General features: G+C 49.9%; 1 protein-coding gene across 6 annotated transcripts; it reads right to left on the reverse strand.

The window, feature by feature from the left end:
- Window positions 1–7901: 7901 nt before the first annotated feature.
- Window positions 7902–19964, reverse strand: BRD2 (bromodomain containing 2). 6 transcript variants are annotated; one of them, XM_032340706.1, is made up of 13 exons: window positions 17511–17642; window positions 15587–16903; window positions 13664–13967; window positions 12901–13038; window positions 12271–12409; window positions 11971–12185; window positions 11499–11873; window positions 10867–10995; window positions 10425–10673; window positions 10023–10288; window positions 9088–9392; window positions 8755–8877; window positions 7902–8647 (listed from the first exon to the last, which is right to left on the reverse strand). In XM_032340706.1, exons 2-13 carry the CDS (start codon window positions 15613–15615, stop codon window positions 8508–8510), a joined length of 2412 nt encoding a protein of 803 aa, XP_032196597.1. In that variant the 5' UTR covers window positions 15616–16903; window positions 17511–17642; the 3' UTR covers window positions 7902–8507. The 6 variants fall into 6 exon arrangements, with proteins under 6 accessions (XP_032196597.1, XP_032196599.1, XP_032196594.1 ...); XM_032340703.1 differs by lacking the exon at window positions 17511–17642 and adding an exon at window positions 19507–19964 and having other exon boundaries at window positions 8508–8647; XM_032340705.1 differs by lacking the exon at window positions 17511–17642 and adding an exon at window positions 19203–19221 and having other exon boundaries at window positions 8508–8647.
- Between the last annotated feature and the right edge of the window lie 720 nt (window positions 19965–20684).

The raw sequence follows: 20684 nt of genomic DNA on the forward strand, positions 1-20684 counted from the left end.
GCAGCTGGTGAATCAGAAACCCACCACGAGAGACCAAAGGCCGTAGAGAGATTGTGCAGCCCTTGTTGTCTCTCCAATCAACGGAACAGAACAAAATGTAGTAACCATGGGTCTGGGACAACAACCATCATTCTGTGTCTCACTGAAGAGCATGTGAAAGACCCACGGATCCCCTTACCCAAGAACTTCCAACACTGCCACTGGATGCAAACAGCAAGAGGTTTATTGGGACGCAGGTACCGGCGGGTGGTCGGCAGCTCCAGCTAACCGAGCACCCCGACCGAGGGGAAAGCGGGGTTTTTATAGACAGGTACAAACAAGTTTTGGGTGGGGACGGCGCTGATTGATTGATAGTTTGAACAGGCATACTTGGCGTCAGTGGATTGGGTCAGGGGACCCGCGCGAAAGCAGACAAAGCAATCTTACAGAAGCAGAACTGGCCGGTTAGACCACGCATGCGAAAAAAGCACTACCAGGATATTGAAGGCCTGGTTACTTATCAAGTAAAGACAATTGGGAGTCTCCTGGTGGAATGTTACATTCCTGCTATCAAGCATCCTTGTTAATGAGATTTAGGTTTAGAAGAAATTTAACTTTATTTACTTTTCCTTCTACTTCCACCTCCTTCAGTTTTTATGGAGGGGAGGGTAACATTAGGCTTGAGGAACTGAGTTCTGTGTCTTTGGAAATTGGGCTATTGATAAGGTAACTTCTTTGTTGTAATCTCAAGGAAATTTGCAAACCAAGGGAGACTCCTGTCTTGCAGGATTGCGATCTCAGCAAGTTAACTATTTATCATTTTATGGCAGTCAGGGGTGCCTGAGGAATGCTACACATATGGAGGGGAGCGGATGAAAGGGGGGTGCAAGGCGCCAGCTTTTGCTTTGTCCTCAGCCTGCCTCCTGCTCCCTCATCACATGAAGTTTCCCTCTGAGTGGGATGGAGGCCTTCTTGGCCCCCTCTTAGTAACTTTTCAGCTTTCTTTCCCCTGGAGTTAGAATTAAAAGCATACATGCAAACTTAGAAAACCTTAAAAACTGGTTTTGTTTTTGTTTTCATTTTTTTGAGAGAAAGAAGGAAAAGGATGGCCGAAACTGTCTCCTTTTCGCAGCAACTCTGGGTGAGAAGAGACTAGGCAGGAGGATAGGTAATAACCATTTCTGGAAGAACTCTCAGTGTCCCTACAACCTGCCTCAGTGGGGAAGCCAGTTCCAACATATGCACTGCGGAAGAGGAGAAAGTATTCATTGAGTGAGCCCTATTACATTCTCATGGTCTCAGAAATCATAGCAGCAGCTCTGAGGTCTGACAGTTGAACTGATGGAAAAGTACTTCAGCTAAACACTCTGCTTTCCAACCAACACCTGGCAAAAATCCTCATCCCTGGAGAATAGCTTCCTTTTCTACTCCAACCTCAAATCAAACATTAGCTTACCCGATGAGAGTAGCCATGTCCTCGTTTGGCAAACACACATGAGGGGTATTGTGTGTAAATGTTTGCTAGTTCCTCTCGCACAATTTGCCATTCTTATCTTGTCCACCTTGGGTTGATGTGAGGCCTCACTGCAAGGGACAGGCCTGGTGCCTCAGAAAGGGAGAGCTCCTGGCACGGTGAGGGTAGGGCAGGGCACGAGGGGAGAAGGTGGTTGATGGAGCCCGGAGACAACACAATATAGCGGAAAGACATGGACTTTGGGACAAATGACTCAGGCCCAGTTACTATACCTCAGTGCGCCTCTGCTTTCTCTTCTATTAGGTAGGCATTTTGGAATCTAATGATAAAGAATTATATGTGGTGAGAATCAGGAGTTGAGGTATATGGCGTAATAATTATGGGGCTTGGAAAATAAAAAAATGCCTAGAGTATGTTAGCTCTTACTAGCTCCCTGCGTGGCCAAAGTGGTGATGTCTCCATTCATGAGGTGGCCACGTATCCCAATTTGCCTGAGATTTTCCCATATTTATAGCTAAAACTCATCAGCCCCGGACAAGCCAGGGATGGGTGGTTTCCCTACATTCACCACACCTTGATGATGTGCTCGTCTACACCTAAGCGCCCAGCCCGCTGGCCCCACGGCAGAGCTGATGCGTCTTCTGGTGGGCGTTGTGCTGAGGTACCTCAGAAGGATGCAAGACTAAATAAGAGGTAGCTTAACCATCATTTATGCTTAAATTTAAGTTGTTTCCCCAGGCACTGGGCTGATTAGGTTATAAAGAACAAGACACAGTTCCTACTTCATGAAGGAACTATAAGAGACATAAAAGTACAAGGGGCAAAATGAAGGAGGAAGTGCTTAAGTATGACCTGAAAAATTGAAGTTGTTGAATTGTTTATAGGTAGAGTCCTCAAAGGCTGATGAACGGAACAGCCACAACAGAGAGGTCACTGTAACTCAATGCTAGACACTCCCGCTGCAGTCTGGAGACAGGGGGGTGGTTAGATGAGAGGGCCTAGTGCAGTTCAAAGCTCAATGAGGTCCTTTGGAAAGTGTGTGTATGTGTCATGGGGGTTGGTAGGACAGTCAGAAAGGTCTTTATAGTGGAGGTAATGAATTGTTCTTGGAGATTATGTAGAATTTGCTGATGGGGGAAAGGGGATATTCCAGGCAGAGAGGACAGCATGTGCCAAGGCCTGATGGGGCTAAACAGCATGGGAGAATCTGGGAAGGCCCATCCTTTGTTCGGAGTTGAGTGCGGAGTTCAAGGGCAAATGAGAAATATAACCTTGTAGAGGTAACAAGGGTGAGATAGAGGCCTTGCAAAGGAATTTACGTCTGAAGGGTAATAAAAGCAACATGATCAGATTTCTTTCCTGAAGGATTTCTCTGGCAGCTAATGTGGGGGATGGATACGATGGAAATGAGCTTGTGGACAGAAGACTGGTGAGCAAAGAGTTGTGTCAGTCCAGCCTGACGGGAACACTGAGGGGAAAGAAGTGATGGAGGAAGACTCCACAGCCCTTGCCGGGTGGACAAAAAAGGGGAGAACAAGGGGGAGAGATCTAGGCAGATCACCAGGCTCTGGCTCCAGTAACTGGGGAATGGCAGTTACGTTAATAATCCGGCTCTGCCACTTATTTATTGTAGAACTGTTTCTGGGTAGCTCTGTTGGTTTCCTCATCTATAAAAGGGTGCTCAGTGCCTAACTCCTGGCATTCTTGGGAGGACTTGCCTGCAAAGACATTTGTGTCTGGCACATTAGTGAATTTTGTATGAGTGCTTGCTGCATAAATAGGTAACTCACTGAGGCGCATGTGTGGGGAAAGATGATCGTTTCTGGACATGTGCTGAGTGCTAGGAGCTCCGGGACATTGCCATTTGACAGTTGAAAAGAGACTTGGAAATTTGGAGCAAGGTCTGGACAGAGACAGAGGTTATGGGTGTGAACTACCTCCAGAAGAATGGGTAGAATTGCTTAGAGATGTTGTCCAGATAAGGATAAGGAGGACAAAGAAAGTAAGGTGAGAGACAACATCTCATGGAAGGCTAAAGTAGAGACTTTTGAGGAGCCAACTAAGAGGGTCTGTCTGAAGAAAGCATCGGATGCTTCAGAGATCGAGGGTGATCGCGTCATAAGAATGAAGCTCCTGTTTCAAGAAATGAGTTGTAGGGAAGTAAGAAGGAAAGAAGAGCCAAAAGATGGGAGGGTACACACGATACTACCTGAACTATACAGGTGGAAGTCATGGTAACATGCTCACCAGGTGGCGCCAAAGACCCTCTGAGGCTCTTAAGTGCCGGGACTCCAGCAATCCCATTCCCCACCCCCCACCCCGTCCCTCCGGGGGAAGGGGGGGAAAGGCTGCCGGTTTTCTTCACCTCCTCAGCCAGGTGGCGTTCCTTTAGTCAACCAACTACCAAACTTCTACTACTGGAAAGCTCTGGGACTCCAAGGGATACAGAGGTATTTACAATTCTGCTCTCCACAGTGTGTGGGGAATAATCCCATCCATTTTATCTCCTACAAGGTTTTTGAGTGTTATCTACTCTTTTTTTTTTTTTAATATTTTATTTATCTATCAGACAGACAGAGATACAAGTAGGCAGAGCTGCAGGCAGAGAGAGAGGAGGAAGCAGGCTCCCCGCTGAGCAGAGAGCCTGATGTGGGGCTCGATCCCAGGACCCTGAGATCATGACCTGAGCCGAAGGCAGCGGCCTAACCCACTGAACCACCCAGGCGCCCCGAGTGTTATCTACTCTTCACCTAAGCTGCTGCCTCTTCGCTCCAAACCACTATCCTCACTTGAAGAGACTGCTTTTTAAATCACTCTTCATTCCTTCTCCATGCCCCACCAACCCAACATGATTCCCACTGCAATTTTTTCAAAGGATGTGTCTCCTAGTACCCCACCAACCCACAATATTGGAATTCTAGGGTCGTAGTTCCTGGAGCCAGATTGCTGGGTCCGAATCCCACCCACTCACTAGTTGTGCTGCAACTTTGGGCAAGTTCCTTAACCTATCTGTGCCTCATTTCTTTATCTGTTAAAGGGAGATTAGACCTACTTCACAGGACTATAATGAAGACAAAATAAGTTGTTCTCGGTATACTGCTTGGCATAGTGCTCAATAAATATGAGTTCTAATTGAAGTCTTCAGGATAAAAATTCAAATCTTTATTGTGCCTAAATGTTCTCCGTGGTCTAGTTCTGCCTTTCTGGCCTTACCTGGAAGTACTCACCCTTTCATTCTTACTGCTTCAGTACCACCTACATCCTGGAAGCTTACCTCCACTATTTTTCCTGTGGGCAATGTTCACTCCCCCTTCCCCTGGATACAGCCCAACATACTTACTCATCCTTCTGAGATCTGTCAGAACAGATCTGAGATGTGATCTCTGATAAGAACCCTCTAAGCTCATAAAATATTTGCATGTTGTGGGGCTAGAAATACAATTTTCATTAAAATTTGCGATTAGCTGTGTCCCCCCCCCCCCAAAACCACACACATAAACTATGGGGGCAGCAAGCTGTCTCATCCGGTGTTGGAGACCAGCTAGTGAGATTTTGCAGAGCTCGAACTATTTATGATCCAGGGAAGGGGAAAGCCCCAAAGATGTAAGATCCTGGGAGATGTAAGATCCTGGGAGACGTCAGATCAGTTCCCTACCATCATTTGCACATGGCCTTCCCAGCCCTACTACAGTCCCTCTCACTGTTCAGGAAAAACACTCTCAGGGTTACTTTGGGCAAAATCCAAAGATTAGCTCCAATCAAAACAGTCCTGAGGGAATCCGAGAGCAAGGTTGGCAAGGGCTGGGACAAGGAGCCACACATTGGCATACAATAAAGATTAAGTGTCTGGGAAGACTAAGTCATGCCTTTATCTTGGAGACCATCAGCACGGTGTACCGCAAGAATGAGGAATTCCAGAGCAGGCTGCATGAGGGCAGGGCCTGCTCTCTGACTTCACCCCCACACCTCTGGCTTAGCGGAGCTCAGCAGTGTCTAGGTCTACTGACCGAATTTGTTAAAAATAAAAGGCAACCAATGGAACTCTGTAAAATGTGAATAAAAAAGGCTCCCACAGGGGGCGCCTGCGTGGCTCAGAGGGTTAAGCCTCTGCCTTCGGCACAGGTCATGATCTCAGGGTCTTGGGATTGAGCCCCACTTCAGGCTCTGTGCTCAGCAGAGAGCCTGCTTCCTCCTCCTCTCTCTCTGCTTGTCTCTCTACCAGGTACTTGTGATCTCTATCATATAAATAAAATCTTTAAAAAAAAAAAAAAGCTCCCACCGGAGACATCAGAGGGACAAATGGCATTTAGAAAAAGGCAGTGGAACCCATGGTTTCAAGAGCTGGGAAGAGCATGGGAGAGATACCCACAGGACTCCACGGTTGTGTCCTGCTAGTCCCGCTGGAGACTAGTTACTGTGAAAGACAGAATTCCAACCACGGCAGAAGTAGCATTCTGACGCCTCCAACTACTTACCATGAGAAAGGGTATGGGATGGAGTGAAGTTGGGGCTTGGACTAGCAAATTCAACTAAGGGAGAAGACTGGCCCCAAACTAAAGCAAGGATCAGGGACAACAGCAAGGACTCTACCAAGAACTTGAGTCTCAGGAAATCCACTTGAAACTGGCCTGATGTGGCAGCATGGGAGATGTAATGCAGGTCTGGAGCTACTCCTTCCATCTCATGCTGTTCTGCAGTCAAGGCGATGAGCTGCTCTGCCTTTTCTTACAGCATTTGTTCTCAGTTTAGTTATACTAGATTCTGAAACTAGCCTCCTCCCAAACTAATGCAACTTTTTTTGAAATGAGATGTAATCCTGGACATACAAACATGCATCTGATTAAAATTATAACATTGTTTTTAGACTTAACTCTTGTTCTACCCCCACAACAAATTCCATTACAAGTATGTCCAAGTTTTCCAGTTTTTTAAATGACTGAGTGAGAGAAAAAGCACAGCGGTGACTGAGGCAAAGATGACTCACCACTGAACAGGGAGCCTGACGAGGGGCTGGATTCCAGTACCCCAAGATTATGACCTGAGCTGAAGGCAGAAGCTTAACGGACTAAACCAGCCAGGTGCCCTCCATTAGCTTTTTGATCACCCTTCTCAAAAAGATCAGAGCTCAAAGCTCAAGACTCGATCACTGAGTTCTAGGATTAAGTTGGGCCAAAAGCCCAGTCAAATCTCTCCTCCCTTTTCAAGCTAAGGGCTTTCCAAAAAACCTACCAAGTGGTTCTCGGCCCAGGTTGTGCATTGCCATACTTCCTGAACTTTTTTTAAGATTTTATTTGACAGAGAGAGATCACAAGTAGGCAGAGAGGCAGGCTCCCCGCTGAGCAGAGCCCCTGACGCAGGGCTCGATCCCAGGACCATGAGATCATGACCTGAGCAGAGGCTTAACCCACTGAGCCACCCAGGCGCCCTTCTAGGCCCCAATTTAATGAGAATTCATGAAGACAGAATACTTAGTGCAGTATTTTAAAAAAGCTTTACCAGAGCCCTAGTCTGTGGTTAAGGGCAGAGTATCCCTGCTACAGTCCACATTCTCGCTTCTAAAATCTTCCATTTCCAACCCAGATCCCACCCTGTACCTTCCTGTTTCTGACATCATTATTTAGGGAGGGATAGACCATTTTCCCTACGTTAATTCCCAACTCTTACTTAAAAGATCGAGTTTTCTATAGTGGTCTGATATACTAAGCTAAAGTGTCTTTTACTTTTGTTACTTTTGTTGCTAGTCCCCAATTCCAGAACTCACACGCCCCACTTCCCTGAACTATATAGTCCATCTCCCCTCAGCAAGACAAGGGCTTAAAAATTTATGGATGATCTTCATTTTTGTAATCTGAATTTGGCAAAAATTACTGGATTATGTTAATAAACTGTGCAGGGCTCTGTAAATCTGGAAATTTGAGGCCAAAGCTTACAAAAAAGGAAACACACCTATCTTCTCGAAGTCAGATGCAGGACACAAAAAAATACCTGTGGTCAGCCACCTTTCATCCTTTTCACATTTGGTTTAAACCTATTTTAAGTCCTGAGTCCTAAACTTGATCAACTATCAATGAGCCACAGGTTTTAACAACTTCTCTAAACCAGAGCAGGGGTGCCTGGCTGGCTCAGGTTGTCACCTAGGGTTGTGAGATCCAGCCCAAGGCTCTGTGCTTGGCCTCTTCCTCTGTCCCAATAAACCTAAAATTAAACAGGAAAAAACAAAACAAAACAGAGCAAACCATGAACCTAAAGGTATTTTGAAGGATTCATTTTACAAAGCAGATGAACTTACTTTTTAATCACCATAGCAACAGCCTACTGGTTTAAAAACTAAGACAATCCGACTACAAGATAGCTCTCCTTTTCTCACTTCAGGATTATTTTCCTCAAAATTTTGTATTATGTTTCTTTTGAAATACTACAAAGCAAACGCTATTAAGGGAACTCAAAATTTGAATAATATTTTCTTTATTTACAAGTTAGAATCAACAGACAAAGAAAGACAATCCAGGGGACCAAATGGGGTGATGACTGAAACCCCCAGGGGCCCCAAATGGAGAAGGAAAAGGGAAAACAGAGTAGAAAAAAAAAGTCAACGTAAAAAAAGAGCTCCCCCTTCTTCCCTCCCCATGGAGGCTGAGGGTACCATGGCCCCATACACCTCAGCCTTACCTAGCTTAAAATAAATTAGAACAACCAACCTCAAAACAGGGCCTTTACAAGTGAACAGGGCAGCTATGGCCTCAGGTAACCCCGTATCAGGGCCTTTGCTCGCTCCCACCCTGTACTCCTGCCCCACGTCAGTCATTTTGAATGGGGGCTCTATGCCCAAGAGGTCATTCTCAATGGGGCTGGGAACTAAGTCTTATTTTGTCCATTTAAGTCCCTCCTTCAGCAAATGTCCCTGCACCCCTCCCCCCCTGCAGAGCCAGCTCTCCTACAGTAGGGGGGAGAGGGGATGAGATGAGGAAGTGTCACAGCAAGGAGGGGAGGGGCGGGGCAGGGTGGTCTAGGGGTCCGGTCCTGCGGAGCCTCCTGCCCCATCTGGCCTGGCCCCTTAGCCTGAGTCTGAATCACTGGTGTCTGAAGAAGAGGATGATGAAGAGGAGGAGCTGGAATCTGAGCTGGAGCTGGAAGCGCTGAGGCGTGACACTGCTACTTGCTGTGCCGACGACGAGGACTCTGTTTTCTCACTTGCTGCAAGACAAGGTTAACGGTTAAAGTTGCATAAATCTCATCTCCATTTGTCAAAGGAAGTCAAAAGGGAGATGCAGTGAATCTGTAGTAGTTTACAGCGTACTCACCTTTCTTGGGGGGCTTTTTGGTGGAATTGAGCTGCCCACTAACATCTTGTAACCGCTTTTCTAATTCCCGCTTCTTTTCCAAAGCCAGCTCCTCCTTTGTCTTTCCCACAGGTTTCTTAATGGCTAGAAAAACAAGCATTCCAGATCTAAGACTGCCATAAGCATGTAGCTTCACTGCACCTTACTGCTGCCAAGTTCCTTTCTTGATCATGGAACAAGCATGTCCCCCCTACCCTGGGGCTGACAATAAAGAGTGCCTCAAACATACCCTACTGTCCTCAGAACTATTTGAGGACTGCTGGATCAATGTGGGAAAGGTCCTTTCATACTCACTATAGGGCTTCCGAGGTTTTTTTCGTAGACAGGAGAGAACATAGCGCTCAAGCTCTCTAAGTGTGGATGGCTTGAGGGTTTCAAAATCAATCTCTATCTCTTCTGGGTTTGAGTCACGTAAAGAAGGCTCTCTAGCCTGGATTATGTGCACAACTCGACCAAGTTTCTCCCCAGGTAATTTGTTGATGTCCAAACTCAACTGCCGCTTTTCATCGTAACTCATGGGTCTGCTTTCCTCTTCCTCCTCTGAATCATAGCCTGTAGGCAGGGCAGGTGGGGCTGTCTTCGTGGCCTTTTTGGGCAGTCTATAGGCAAAAAAAAATTTGTCGCTTAGGGAAGCATCACTAACCTCTTCCAACACATTTCCACTGTTTAATCCACTAATCTAAATTTCCCGCCAGAGTAATGCTTCAGTTTTCCCATTAAGGCAAATGGGAAACAAGATACTACCAACCCTCCTCAGTAATACAAACCTTCTCACATGCTAAACACTTAACCACTTATTTGGGGCTTTGAAAACTAGACACTGGTATACTGGCATGAGTCCATCTTTTTGCTCCCTAAAACACTTAACCCTCCCCAGCATGGAAAACAAGACAAAGTGTGTTAATTTGTTAGTGCAAAGAGAAAGACTAGATAAACTAGAGGACAAATCTGGCTTGCATTGCTTTCTGCACAAGTGAAGTTTTACTGGCAAAGTCCTAACCACATTTCCGTAAGTAAGGTCTACAGCTGCTTTCACACCACCCCACCAAAGGTGAGTGAGTTTGAGTGGCTCCACAGCTCTCAAAATCAGTGTTACCTAGCCAATTAAAAACTTACTTGCTGACCTCTGGTTTAAAGAACACTCTGCATGAAGCGAGAAAAACCACTCTCCCCCTGGACAGTGTAGTGACCGTCCTTTGTCCCTGCTCCCTGACCTCTTAAGAACTTACTTGCTGCCGCTTCCTCCAGAAGGTCCAAAGCCGGGAGGGCCCAGTGTAGCAGCACTGCCACCCCCACCACCACTTGCTTTCTTGGACTTCTTGGGTTGAGATGGGCGGGGTGCCCGAGGTCCCTTGTCATCTTCATCAAGCCCAGCTCGGCCTCGATGCTTCTCTGCCTTCCGTTTCTTCTTTTTCTCTTTTTTTTCTCTCTTCCGCTTTGGCTTGGATATTGGGCCTTGAGACAGGGCAGCCAGTTGTTCATGTACTGCCCGGAGCTGGAGACAAAACAATCAGAAGTATAAAGAGAAAAATAAAAGTAGAATAGAAGTAGAATAAATGGGAGTAAGAGGGAAAAAAAAAAAAATTAGGGCCAAGACAAGGCATGACTTTATAAACTAAATAATAAAATACCTGCTCTTGTAGTTCAGCCAATCTATGAGCCCTTTCTTCCTCAGAGTCCGAGCTTTCACTCTCTTCTTCCTCCTCATCCTCCTCGTCGTCCTCCTCTTCTTCCTCAGAAGAGCTCTCACTGCTGCTTTCCTCGCTGGAGGACTCTGAAGAGGATTTGGCCAACCCAGGTGGCAAGGCAGTAGACACAGGTAAAGGCCCTGGTTCCAGTGGTTCATCTGGCATCTTGGCGTAACGGAACTCAAATACATCCTAGTAAGAAAGATACCATCAGAGCCTTGCTAGTCAACAGTGCCCCAATTACACCCAGCCACCTGGTGGTACAACACAGCTCCTATTTACAACTGTGCATCGGGGAAGAACCTCACAGTAAGGTAGTATAGCAAAGGACAAGAGCTCTCTCCCCAGACCCACTTGTTCTTCAAATTCCAACTGTGACACTCACCTGTAGCTTTCGTGCCATGGCCACGACATCGTGGTCTGGGGGATTGTACTTATAGCAGTTGGAGAACATAAGCCGCACATCAGCAGCAAACTCCTGTGCATCCCGGTAATCACGATTCTCCATCTTCCGCTGCAGAAGGAGGCAGCATCAGAAGCTGCACAGGCAGGGAGACTCACCTTTCCCTGCCAACCCCAGACATTGCCAAGAGTAGCCCTCTCTTGAGAGCACAGTAGGGATGACCTTAAAGATCTATGCCCTGGGGTTCAAGTTTGAAGTCAAATGAATTTGGGTGGGTTGAAGATATATCTATGTCTAGAAAAAAAAACCATTTCTAAGTGACAGGGGTGGGTGGCCTCTATCCTTCCAACCCCTTACTCCCCTAACCCAATGCTCCCAGTAAGTAGGACTTAAACGTACATGAGTAGTATTGCTCTGAAGACAAAACTCACCATACAAAGTCCAAGAAATACCAACTCAATTATCAAGCACTTAACCTTCTGTCCCATTACCATTTTATAAAAAATACCAAGAATCAAGATTGCCATGTGCCCATTAGAAGTGACTGATTGTTTTATTGAACCCAAAGTTCCAATCACTGCCTGAGCATCCCATCTGCCCCATGCAGTGGGTACCTTGACAGTGCTGAGGTCCATGGGGTGCTTAATGATGTCATGGTAGTCATGCAGACCAAGAGCAGAAGCGTCCACTGGTTTATAGAAAGGCCAGGCATAGGCAGCGTGCTTCTTAGAGAGCAATTCTTTCAAAATGCCATTGCAATGTTTTAACTGTTCTGACAGCTTTCCTTTCTTGGAGCTCTGGTGTTGCTGCTGAGAGTCAGGTAAGTCTTTGCGTGGGGGCTTGATGGGGCGACCACTCTCTCTACGCATAGGGGGAAGACGTGCTGCCTTGGGCTCAAGACTCCCAGGGGGGCTAGCTGGGGAACCAGGAGCCAGGATGGCTGTAGGAGTAGGTGTGGTAGTATCTGCTTTCCGCTTTACGCCTTTTTTCTGCAGAGAAAAACAAGATGCAAGCCTTTTAGGGTCCACCTCATTTATCCAAGACCTTGCCCTTCCCACTGCCCAAAAGAAATCCACAGATCTGTACCTTGGCAAGGGGCTGGGCTGGGGGAGCTGCAGAGACAGCAAGGAGCGGGGGTCCAGCAGAGTGTAAGGACTTGAGAAGGGGAGAAGAGATGACTGACGGGTGGGGAATGTTGAGGACAGTGGTAGGTATCTCAGGTGGTGGAGTATACAGGGCTGTGTGAGACACAGAAGAAACAGCAGGCACCTGATGGGCACTAGTGATGCTACCCTGGAGTGCTAGAAGAAAGGGGGGGAAAAAAAAAGATTAGTTCTATTATCTTCCCCATCTTGTCTCCATTAAGGCAATTGCTGCTCTTCCTACCTGCCAATTTGGCCCCCTTCTTGTGGCTGTTCTTAGGGATGGTCACCACAAGCTCTTGCTCTTCTTGTGGCATAGATGCCACTTTCTGTAGGAAGATCTTTTCCAACGTTTGTGCCATTAGGACAATATCATCAGTGGGCTACAGGAAACGCAAACAAGAAGATTCAAATGCCAGCTAAAAGCAGACAAACCATTTTTCTCAGAGAAATTCCTAGCTCCAACTATCACCACACCCCCTCAGACAAGTTTGTCGTCAAGTACTGACAACTGCCTACACTGGGCCACTTATTTCCATGTTCTCCCCTAACTGTCCCTCAAAATGCAATAAAGAAAAAGTTCAAAAGTAAGGGAATGAGACTGTCAATGAGAATACGTTCTGCTCTACTCAGCTTTCTGGAGGTTTCTGTTGAGAAATAGGGCCACCATCCCCAAATACTAAAAATGTTCTACTTAAATAACCTTTAACTCCAGATCTCTGAAGCTACATCACTGTGAGCAGTATCCTTTGGAACTCAGATTTTCTGGATCCTATGCACTTTGAGAATACCTTCAAACATCCCACCAACACACAGTATCTAAGCAATAATAGAGACATGGTCTCTCTCAATGAGCACACACAGAAAAACTCACCTTGTTGTAGATGTAACAATTGGTGAACATGGTGTTAAAATCCTGCATACACTCTGAGGCAGCCCAGTAATAGTTGTTTTCAAGCCTCCTTTTAATAGTACCCATGTCCATAGGCTGTTTTATAATTTTGTGATAATCCTAAAAAACAAAAACAAAAACAAAACAAAAAAAAAAACTAGATCAGAGCCACTGAAAAATAAATGCCAGTTTTTCTAAATTCCTGACCCCAGCAACACACGCACATACACACCCCCACCCCTGCATCACAGTATGTAGTCCCCTACACTGCGGCCCCAATTAAACTAAGGACAAAAAAAAAAAAAAGTAACGGGCTTAACACCCGCTGGGAGGCCCCTAGTACCTTTCTCTAACCACCCACCTCCCACCCACTCTGCGAGGTTTCCCCTCCTGTGACATTACCTCTGGGGCTGGCTATCCATGGGCTGGCATGAGGGAGAGGAAGAAGCTAAGAATTTTGGCCACCGTGGTCCTCTCCCAACCTGGGGTGGGAATCTGTAAAATGGAGCCAGGGCACAAAAGTTAAGGAAGGACACATGGAGGGCACAATGAGATGCCAAGACAGCAAGCGATTGGATCAATAATCACAAAGGACCAAGAATCCAGAAATCTGGTGGCTATCTGCCCTACAGGGGAGAGATGGGAAGTCCCTAGGGGCCGCAGCACCTATACTAAGCAGCCCACCTCCACTCACACACATTCTTTTTCATTGCCAATACCTCCCCACTCCAATATCCCCACTCACCGGCAGACCCAGTTTGACGGCATCCACAGGCTGCCTGAAGGGCCATGCAAACTGATGTTTCCACAGAGCCTTCATCACCACCTTGTGCAGGTATTGCAGCTGGTTGGTAACCCGTCCTGGCTTTTTGGGATTGGACACCTCCGGGGGTGGTGGGTTGGCAGGAGTCAGTTGTAAGGCCGGCACTGAAGCCATTGTGGGGCTCTCAAATCCCTCATACAACAGAGAGGGCTTTCGAATCCTCTTCCCTGGAGCTGCTGCCTCTGGGCCCAGCCCCAGTAACCCTGCATTCCCCTCCCCAGGGAGCCTGTGAAATGGGAAACATAATTAGATGTGGTAATTTCATGACAATCAGTAGTACCACTTATACTACACATCCAATAAATCCAGACTTCCATTTTAATAAGAGATAACCAAGCTTATGGAAACCAATCTCAACCACAACCAGTATCCAAACAATATGAGGACCTTTTGTTCTTGGCCCCCCAACTCCCCACTTTGTTTCCCTATTTTTAGTTAAACCTATCCAGATCTCGTATTCTGGACTCTGATGGGTAGTGCATAATCTGTAGTTCCTTTAAAGTTTAAAAAAAAAAAAAATCCCAAGATGGTTTCTCATAAGGCATAACTTAACATCTGAGAACCACAGCTTTAGAGTTTGAGACTTAAAATGGGTGGAGCAGAGAAGCTCAAACCCCAAGCTTCTTCCTCACTAGGGGCTAGGTGGTTGCCATGGTGGTTGAGCCTGAGGGAAGCCAACGAAAAGAGGAAGGGAACAAAACAGGGAGCAAATTTCATAAAATGCTGATGAAGACACCTAAAAATCCATCTGGGCACAAGAGAACACACCACCAACCTCTCCACAAGCTCTGCTGCTTAATTTAAAGCAGAGAATGAATCAGAAATCTAACGGAAAAACCTTACCAACTTAAAAAAATTTTCAGACAAGGGAGCACTTGTCTGACTTTACCGCCTGGAATAACCCAGCTGCCAGACCCCAGAAACCATTCGAATTCGTCTTTCTCCCAGGGACTCAAAAATAAAGCCAGCCCAGTCCCCAGTCAAGGTCAGCAATTTCAATAAACAGTGACAGACCACCCTTAACCCCGCCAAAAAAGTAAGATTAACGGCTCCCCCTCCAGCACCAGACTATTGAAATCAATGGCCAAAACTGGTTCAAACTTATATTCTCTCCGGTACTCCTCAGAACCAGGTGCTTCCCAGGTCTTAAGACTAGATAAACACTACACGGAGATCTCATTGTTTACATCCGTACAGCTGGACAAAAAATCCTTAGCTCCACCCTCCTGCCCAGAGTCAAACTCTTAAAAGAGAGCAAAAACATGCCTCCAAACGAAAAGCACGCAAACCCCCAACACAAAACTGATTCACTGCAAGACAAGCAAGAATTTAACTACCTAGTCTGAACACACGAACCCACTGGCTCAAAGTAATCCCTCTACCCCGCTGTGGGAATCTCAGTAGCCAGTCTGAGGCTCTATCACCATGGCAACCCTGTAAGGTGCTAGATGGGGCCACGAAAACCCCTAAAAGCCCTATGACAAACGGTTGCTAGACACCAGACCCACCGCCCGCAGGACCGGCTACCCACTCAATGTCGTCTTTCCCCTCTACATTCCGCCGCTAACCCGCTCTGTCCGGCTAGATTAAGACTAGACCACGGCGGGAAAAGTAACGCATAAATTGACCACCTGTCCTCCCTCCATACGCAGTATCTGGCCCTCTACCACCGTTCCAAAACCGTCACCCAACCCCCTCCGCGAGCCCCCGAGAGCCAACAGTCGCACCGCGGAAGAGGAACGCGCCCGAGTCCGTTCTGTCCTCCCTCCGAACCCGACGCCCCACATCCCCGTGTCACAGTCCCCACCAACGTCTCCTTCCCACACGCGGATCAGGGGGACATACTTGCTGTGGGGAGTCACGTTTTGCAGCATCTTGACCACGGGGAACCGGCGCTGCCCTCAGCCGCGTGAAGTCCGGGTGGCCTCGGTTCCCCTTACCTCCCGGTCCAGCATAACCCGGGAAGTAGGGGAGGGGTGGAGGGCCGTTGCCCTTGGCCCTCCAGGCGACAACCCCCACCCCCCGCGCCCGGCCGGCACGAAAGCAGTCTTCTCCGCGAGCTCCCAGCAGCTTGGCGCGCTCCGCAGGAGGCGGACAGCGAGAAAATGGCGGCGGCCTCAGCAGAGGCGGGCGAACGAGGGGGACGGACTCCTCAAACACTAGGACGGCCCCCAATCCCGGACACCGTCGTCAATACTGCCCGCTGTTGATCTGCAAGGATCCCCTCTTCCTGCTGGGACTGCCCGCAGCGGACGAGGTCCCGTTTCAATCTCGGATGGAGGCGGATGAACACGAAAAGTGGTTTAGGGAGCCGCCGCCTCCATCTTTGAAATCCTCTTGAGGGCGGAGTAGAGGGGGTGGACAGACTCCGAGGATTGGGCGGGGCCCGAAAAAGGGGAGCGTCGGGGGCTTCTATGGGGTCTGTACTGTCCGCCGGGACCGGTCATAGGCCGAGACGAAGGCCATTTCCAAACGGATGGACGTGGATTGCAATGGCGGTCCCCGACGACTCGAAAGCTCTCTATCGGTAGGCAGAATCCTCCAGCTCGTTCTAGAGGTTGCTCCACTCCAGCGCGAAATGGCGCCGCCGAGCCCCGCGCCAGCCCTTTATATATAGGCAGGGAGGCGGAGCCTCGCCGCTCATGCGCGCCACCGTGCTAGAGATTTCCCCCACCCCCTTCGCGCGCGCACGCTCGCTCACGCGCGTGAAGAAGCAAAGTCGAAAGGGGAGGAACACCTCTCCGCGGGAGCGTTTTCTATTGGTTGGCTGGACCGATGACGTCACAAGCTTCATTTCCAAGGTGTCAGTCACTAGGCAGAAGAGTGCCGCATAGACCCATAGGGAACAGGCAACCCGCCACCTCTCTGAGCCAATTGGCTGCGCTGTGGTTCGGCAACTCCAGGGAAAGAGAGAGGCTGGCATGGGTGCAGCACCCTCTCCCCGCCTCCCCTTCCAACAAAGTCTTCCCAGGCGTCCAAGCCCGGTGCGACCGGCGACTGCCAAGCTGGGGCAGGTCGTGCCATTCGTAGCTCCTCCATTGGCCACACCGACAGGACTGGAGGGGGCCGCGTGGGCGTAGCCAGCCTGGGCCCGCCAGGGTGTGGCCGCAGGACGCCAGGCGGGTTGTTGTTCTCTGCAGAGAAGCCGCCGCAGTGAAGAATCTGAAATGAGGAAGAAGACGCCATCTTAGAAACCGCGGCCTGCTACTCTGGCAGAGAACTAAGGGCTCCCGAACCTAACCATGGAGGGAATCTAACGTTCCCATAGCCCACAATAAAAAATACAGGCTTGCCGCAGTCTTAAAATCTTCCCCGTCTTTCCCCAGATCAAATAATCGGAAGACAAAGGCAAAACTCAATCAGTGAGCTCCCAAAGGCTTACCAACAAGACAACCAAATCTAAAATACGTTCCCCAAACTTTCACCCAAGCACCTCTGCAATTCCTCCCTGCTCACATCTTGTTACCCATTAAGTATATGCTTGGTCGACAAAATCCCGACAATCCTAGTTAAATGGAAGCAAAATCTCCAAACATACCCTATACTCTATAAAATGACACCCATCTCCTCCCTAAACTTCATTCCGGTGTCAGATCAGAGCGGAAAAAACCAAGCCCTGCGAGGGGCAAATCAGGGTGAAACCCTCCCCTCCTGGCGAGCTCAGAGTTTTCCCCAAGCTCCCAGCCCTCCCCCACCCCGAGAGCAGGCCCGAACCCCCCCCTTAGGGTCCCTCCGCCCCGGGGGCAGCAGGGTCCCCCCATCCCCCCACCAGGGTCCGGAGTCCTCCCCACGGAGCGGCTGGTCCATCGGTCAGCGCCAGGGAGGAGGGCGAGCGGAGGAGGCGGCGGCTGCAGCTCAGACTAGCCCTCCCCCTCCTCCTCTCCCCTCCTCCCCTCCCCCCGGGCCGTCCGCCTCCGAGGAGGGGCAGGAGCCATTTTGGGAGCTCAGTCTCGACCCCCTCCCCCAACCTACTCACTTAGTCCTCCCCACAATCTTGTTACCTGAGTAGGATTAGACTGTGTATGAGTAAAGACCCAGAATACAAAGCCAGGAATCTCTCAAGCCATCTCTGGGACCACGACCTCCCAACCCCGGCCATCCCCTCCTCTCCTGATGGGAGAGTGAAAGAATTATCCCCAACCTACTCTTTAGCTGGCAGTCTCCCTCTCCACCTCCCCTTCTCTGGATACCAAGATAAAAAAGGCTGCATTATCTGAGAAAGGAAAATAATGTAACCAACGAACATAAGAGCCCCCCACCCCCACCCCCGAAAGGCTCCTGAGGGCCTAGGTCCTTGCGCTCCAACCACATCACCCCCCTCCTTTTACAGTAGCTCTTGAGCCCTAACCTCAGTTACTGCGTCTAAAATGGCCGCCAATCTCACGTCTTCTCGACCACCAGAGTCGGGCCAACCCTGCGGGGGGAAGTGCACACCGGGAAGGAAGCCTCTTCCCCTATTACTACCGCCCTCCCCCACGCAGGGATCAGGCTTCGGACCCAAAAGTACATGCGGGTTGGCGCGGGCAGTTGCAGCAGGGAGGGCAGTGACACAGCAACTTTGCTGAGGCCTTCTCCCCTCCCCCATCCCCTCCCCCTAGTGGCCCAGCCTCCTAAACCTGCAGTTCTCCGCCCGGGGCCTGCAAGTTAGGAGAGGCCCATTAGGGGGCCGGCCAGGAAGAAAAATTTAGTAGGAGGTCGCGAAATGCTGGGTCTTCGAAAGCGAAAGGGCAGCCAGACCTTACTCTGGCTTACTTCCCTGCATTCCGGAAAATCACTGCTCCCTACTCCCTCTCAAACCTCCCTTCCCCCACATGAGTCACAGGGGAGGCTAACAGCTAGTCAGGAATTTGGAAAAGTAACTCTTCCCTCCTTTCCGTTCCCTCCCCCGCAGTACACAAGGAGAGAACTGTTCAGGAATGGGGGAGGGGATGAAGGAGGCAAAAGACGCCACCCTGGAGAAACCCGAAACCTTGTGAGCTGTGAAATCATTCCAGGTCCTAAGCCTCAACTCCCTCCAGTCTCAGACCAAGCTTTCTACAGCCCTCCCAGCACCCACCTTGGGCTTGGTTTCTGCTCCCAAACAAACCCCAAGATTTCAGCCTGTAAGCCCTCCCCAGCCTGGGGTTACACATGCTGAGCTAAGACCCCACCGAGGCAACGAAGTTTTGTACAGAAGGCTCCACAGGCCGTGTCCACGTGAATGCACACAAATTCGATAAGCGATTCGAAGCGTAACCTCCAGCATGCCATGTGATGATTGCGAGCTTCCTACCCCTGACACAAAAGCACAGACATGCTCCTTCCAGAGTCTCTAGGGAGAAAGGGAGTGGGCGCCCGGGAACAATCTCAGTTCACAACCTGAGTTGCCCACTCAAATCCAAGAGTAGGAAATACAGACACCACTCCCACTCCGCAGCCCACTAGGTCACCCCTCCCTCCGGCCGCCAAAAGGAAACCTCACCTGGCTCCGGACTCCTCTACCCCCAGGGGACGAATGGAATGGGGGGACACACCGCCCCCACGCCCCTTTGCCCTCCAATTGGTATGGAGGCACGAGGTTGGCCATTCCCCTCCCCCATCTGAGGGGCCCTCTCCCGCTCGCCCCCCCTCCACGCTCCCATTGGCTGTAAACTGTTTGAAGGACAAACCCTCCCACCCTCAGGTTTTTCTCTGAACCCCAAGAATTTCTCCCTCCGGACTCCCCACCATTGGTTAAGCATTTAAATGACTACCAACATCCCCGCCCCGCAAGGGCCCCTTCTCACCTGGAACCTGGAATCTTCCAGGGGGGAGCCAACGTTCCCCTCGGCCTGGTGCGGGGGGGAAGGGGGAAAAGGATGTAATCCGGGGTGTCAACCCCCCCCCGGGAAACAGAAGCTGTGTTGGGGGAGGGGGCGTAACCCCCGCCCCTCCCTTCCCGAGCAAGCTGGGAGGGGTGGGGAGATAGTCGGGGCCGCGCCGCCACGTCAGCAACACCCAGATTGGCTGACCTGGGTCACGTGCCAGCCGCCTCCTTTCCCCCCCCCTCCACGAGGACCAGTTTTCCGAAGGTTTCTGGGGGTCGCGCAAGGGGCCAAGGAAGCCGCATGGCCCTGGCCTATCTCCAGAGACCCAGGGCGCGCTAATGCCGCTGCTTCTCCGTTTCCCTGGCTTCCTATCCCGCTGTCGTCGACCCTGTCCCCCCCACTAGCCTCTCCGTACGGGTTCAGCATGGCTGCCGCTGCCCGAGAACGTGCACTGCGCAAGCGCAAGGGTTCGGTCGCCCGGGGGGAGGGGAAAGGAGTGCAAGAGCCCACGGGGAGAGCAACAGAGCGCATGCGTCCGCAGGCAACGTCGCCTCCTCGCCAGGCCTGGGAGCGCGCGCAGTGGGTGGGGCGGAAGCGGGTGCGGCGCGCAGGTCTCTTCTCTTCGCTGAGCCCCTCCCTAAGTAGCACCCGCTGTGTGGGGCTCCCGGGGCGGGCTGATTTGCTTGCTTTTGCCTAGGTGTGAGGTGCTGGTTAGTTCGTCCTGGACAGAGTCCAGCGGAAACACGCCCCGCCAAGTTGTTGTTAGTGAAGGAGCGTGGGGCCTGGGGCCCGGACCTGGAGGTGCAAGGGCTTGCCGGGTGGGGCCCGCTCCAGCCGTAGTATAGTTCCACTGGGGGAAAGGGAGTTTACCACCTCCTTGGTGCCTCCGGCGGGAAAGGAGGTGCTGACTGTGAATGTGCGCATCTTGTTGGGCATCTTTTGTCTTAGGTAGCTTTACAGCCTCTTACTTCTGAACCTGCCTCGACTTCGTCGCTTCACTGAGGCCTACCAGCCTCGACTTCTTACCTTACACAAAACTTAACCGGCCTTCTGGTAACTTTCACTTTTTTACTGACATGCTCTACCTTTTCAGTTAAAACTGAACTCTACTTTTTCCTAAGACTTTGCCCGCTATTTTCTCGATGTTGAATCAGTCC

The sequence above is a fragment of the Mustela erminea genome, chromosome 4, assembly GCF_009829155.1.
Source record: "Mustela erminea isolate mMusErm1 chromosome 4, mMusErm1.Pri, whole genome shotgun sequence".
NCBI lineage: Eukaryota > Metazoa > Chordata > Mammalia > Carnivora > Mustelidae > Mustela > Mustela erminea.

Bases quoted from the DNA above. Each gene is read 5' to 3' on its own strand.
- BRD2 (XM_032340706.1), bottom strand. From the start codon at position 15,615: ATGCTGCAAAACGTGACTCCCCACAGCAA. The intron at 12,186-12,270 runs GTAGGAAGAGCA...CCTTTCTTCTAG, and splicing joins GAAGGGGGCCAAATTGGCAG to CACTCCAGGGTAGCATCACT. The intron at 10,996-11,498 runs GTACCCACTGCA...CTCCTTCTGCAG, and splicing joins TGGACCTCAGCACTGTCAAG to CGGAAGATGGAGAATCGTGA.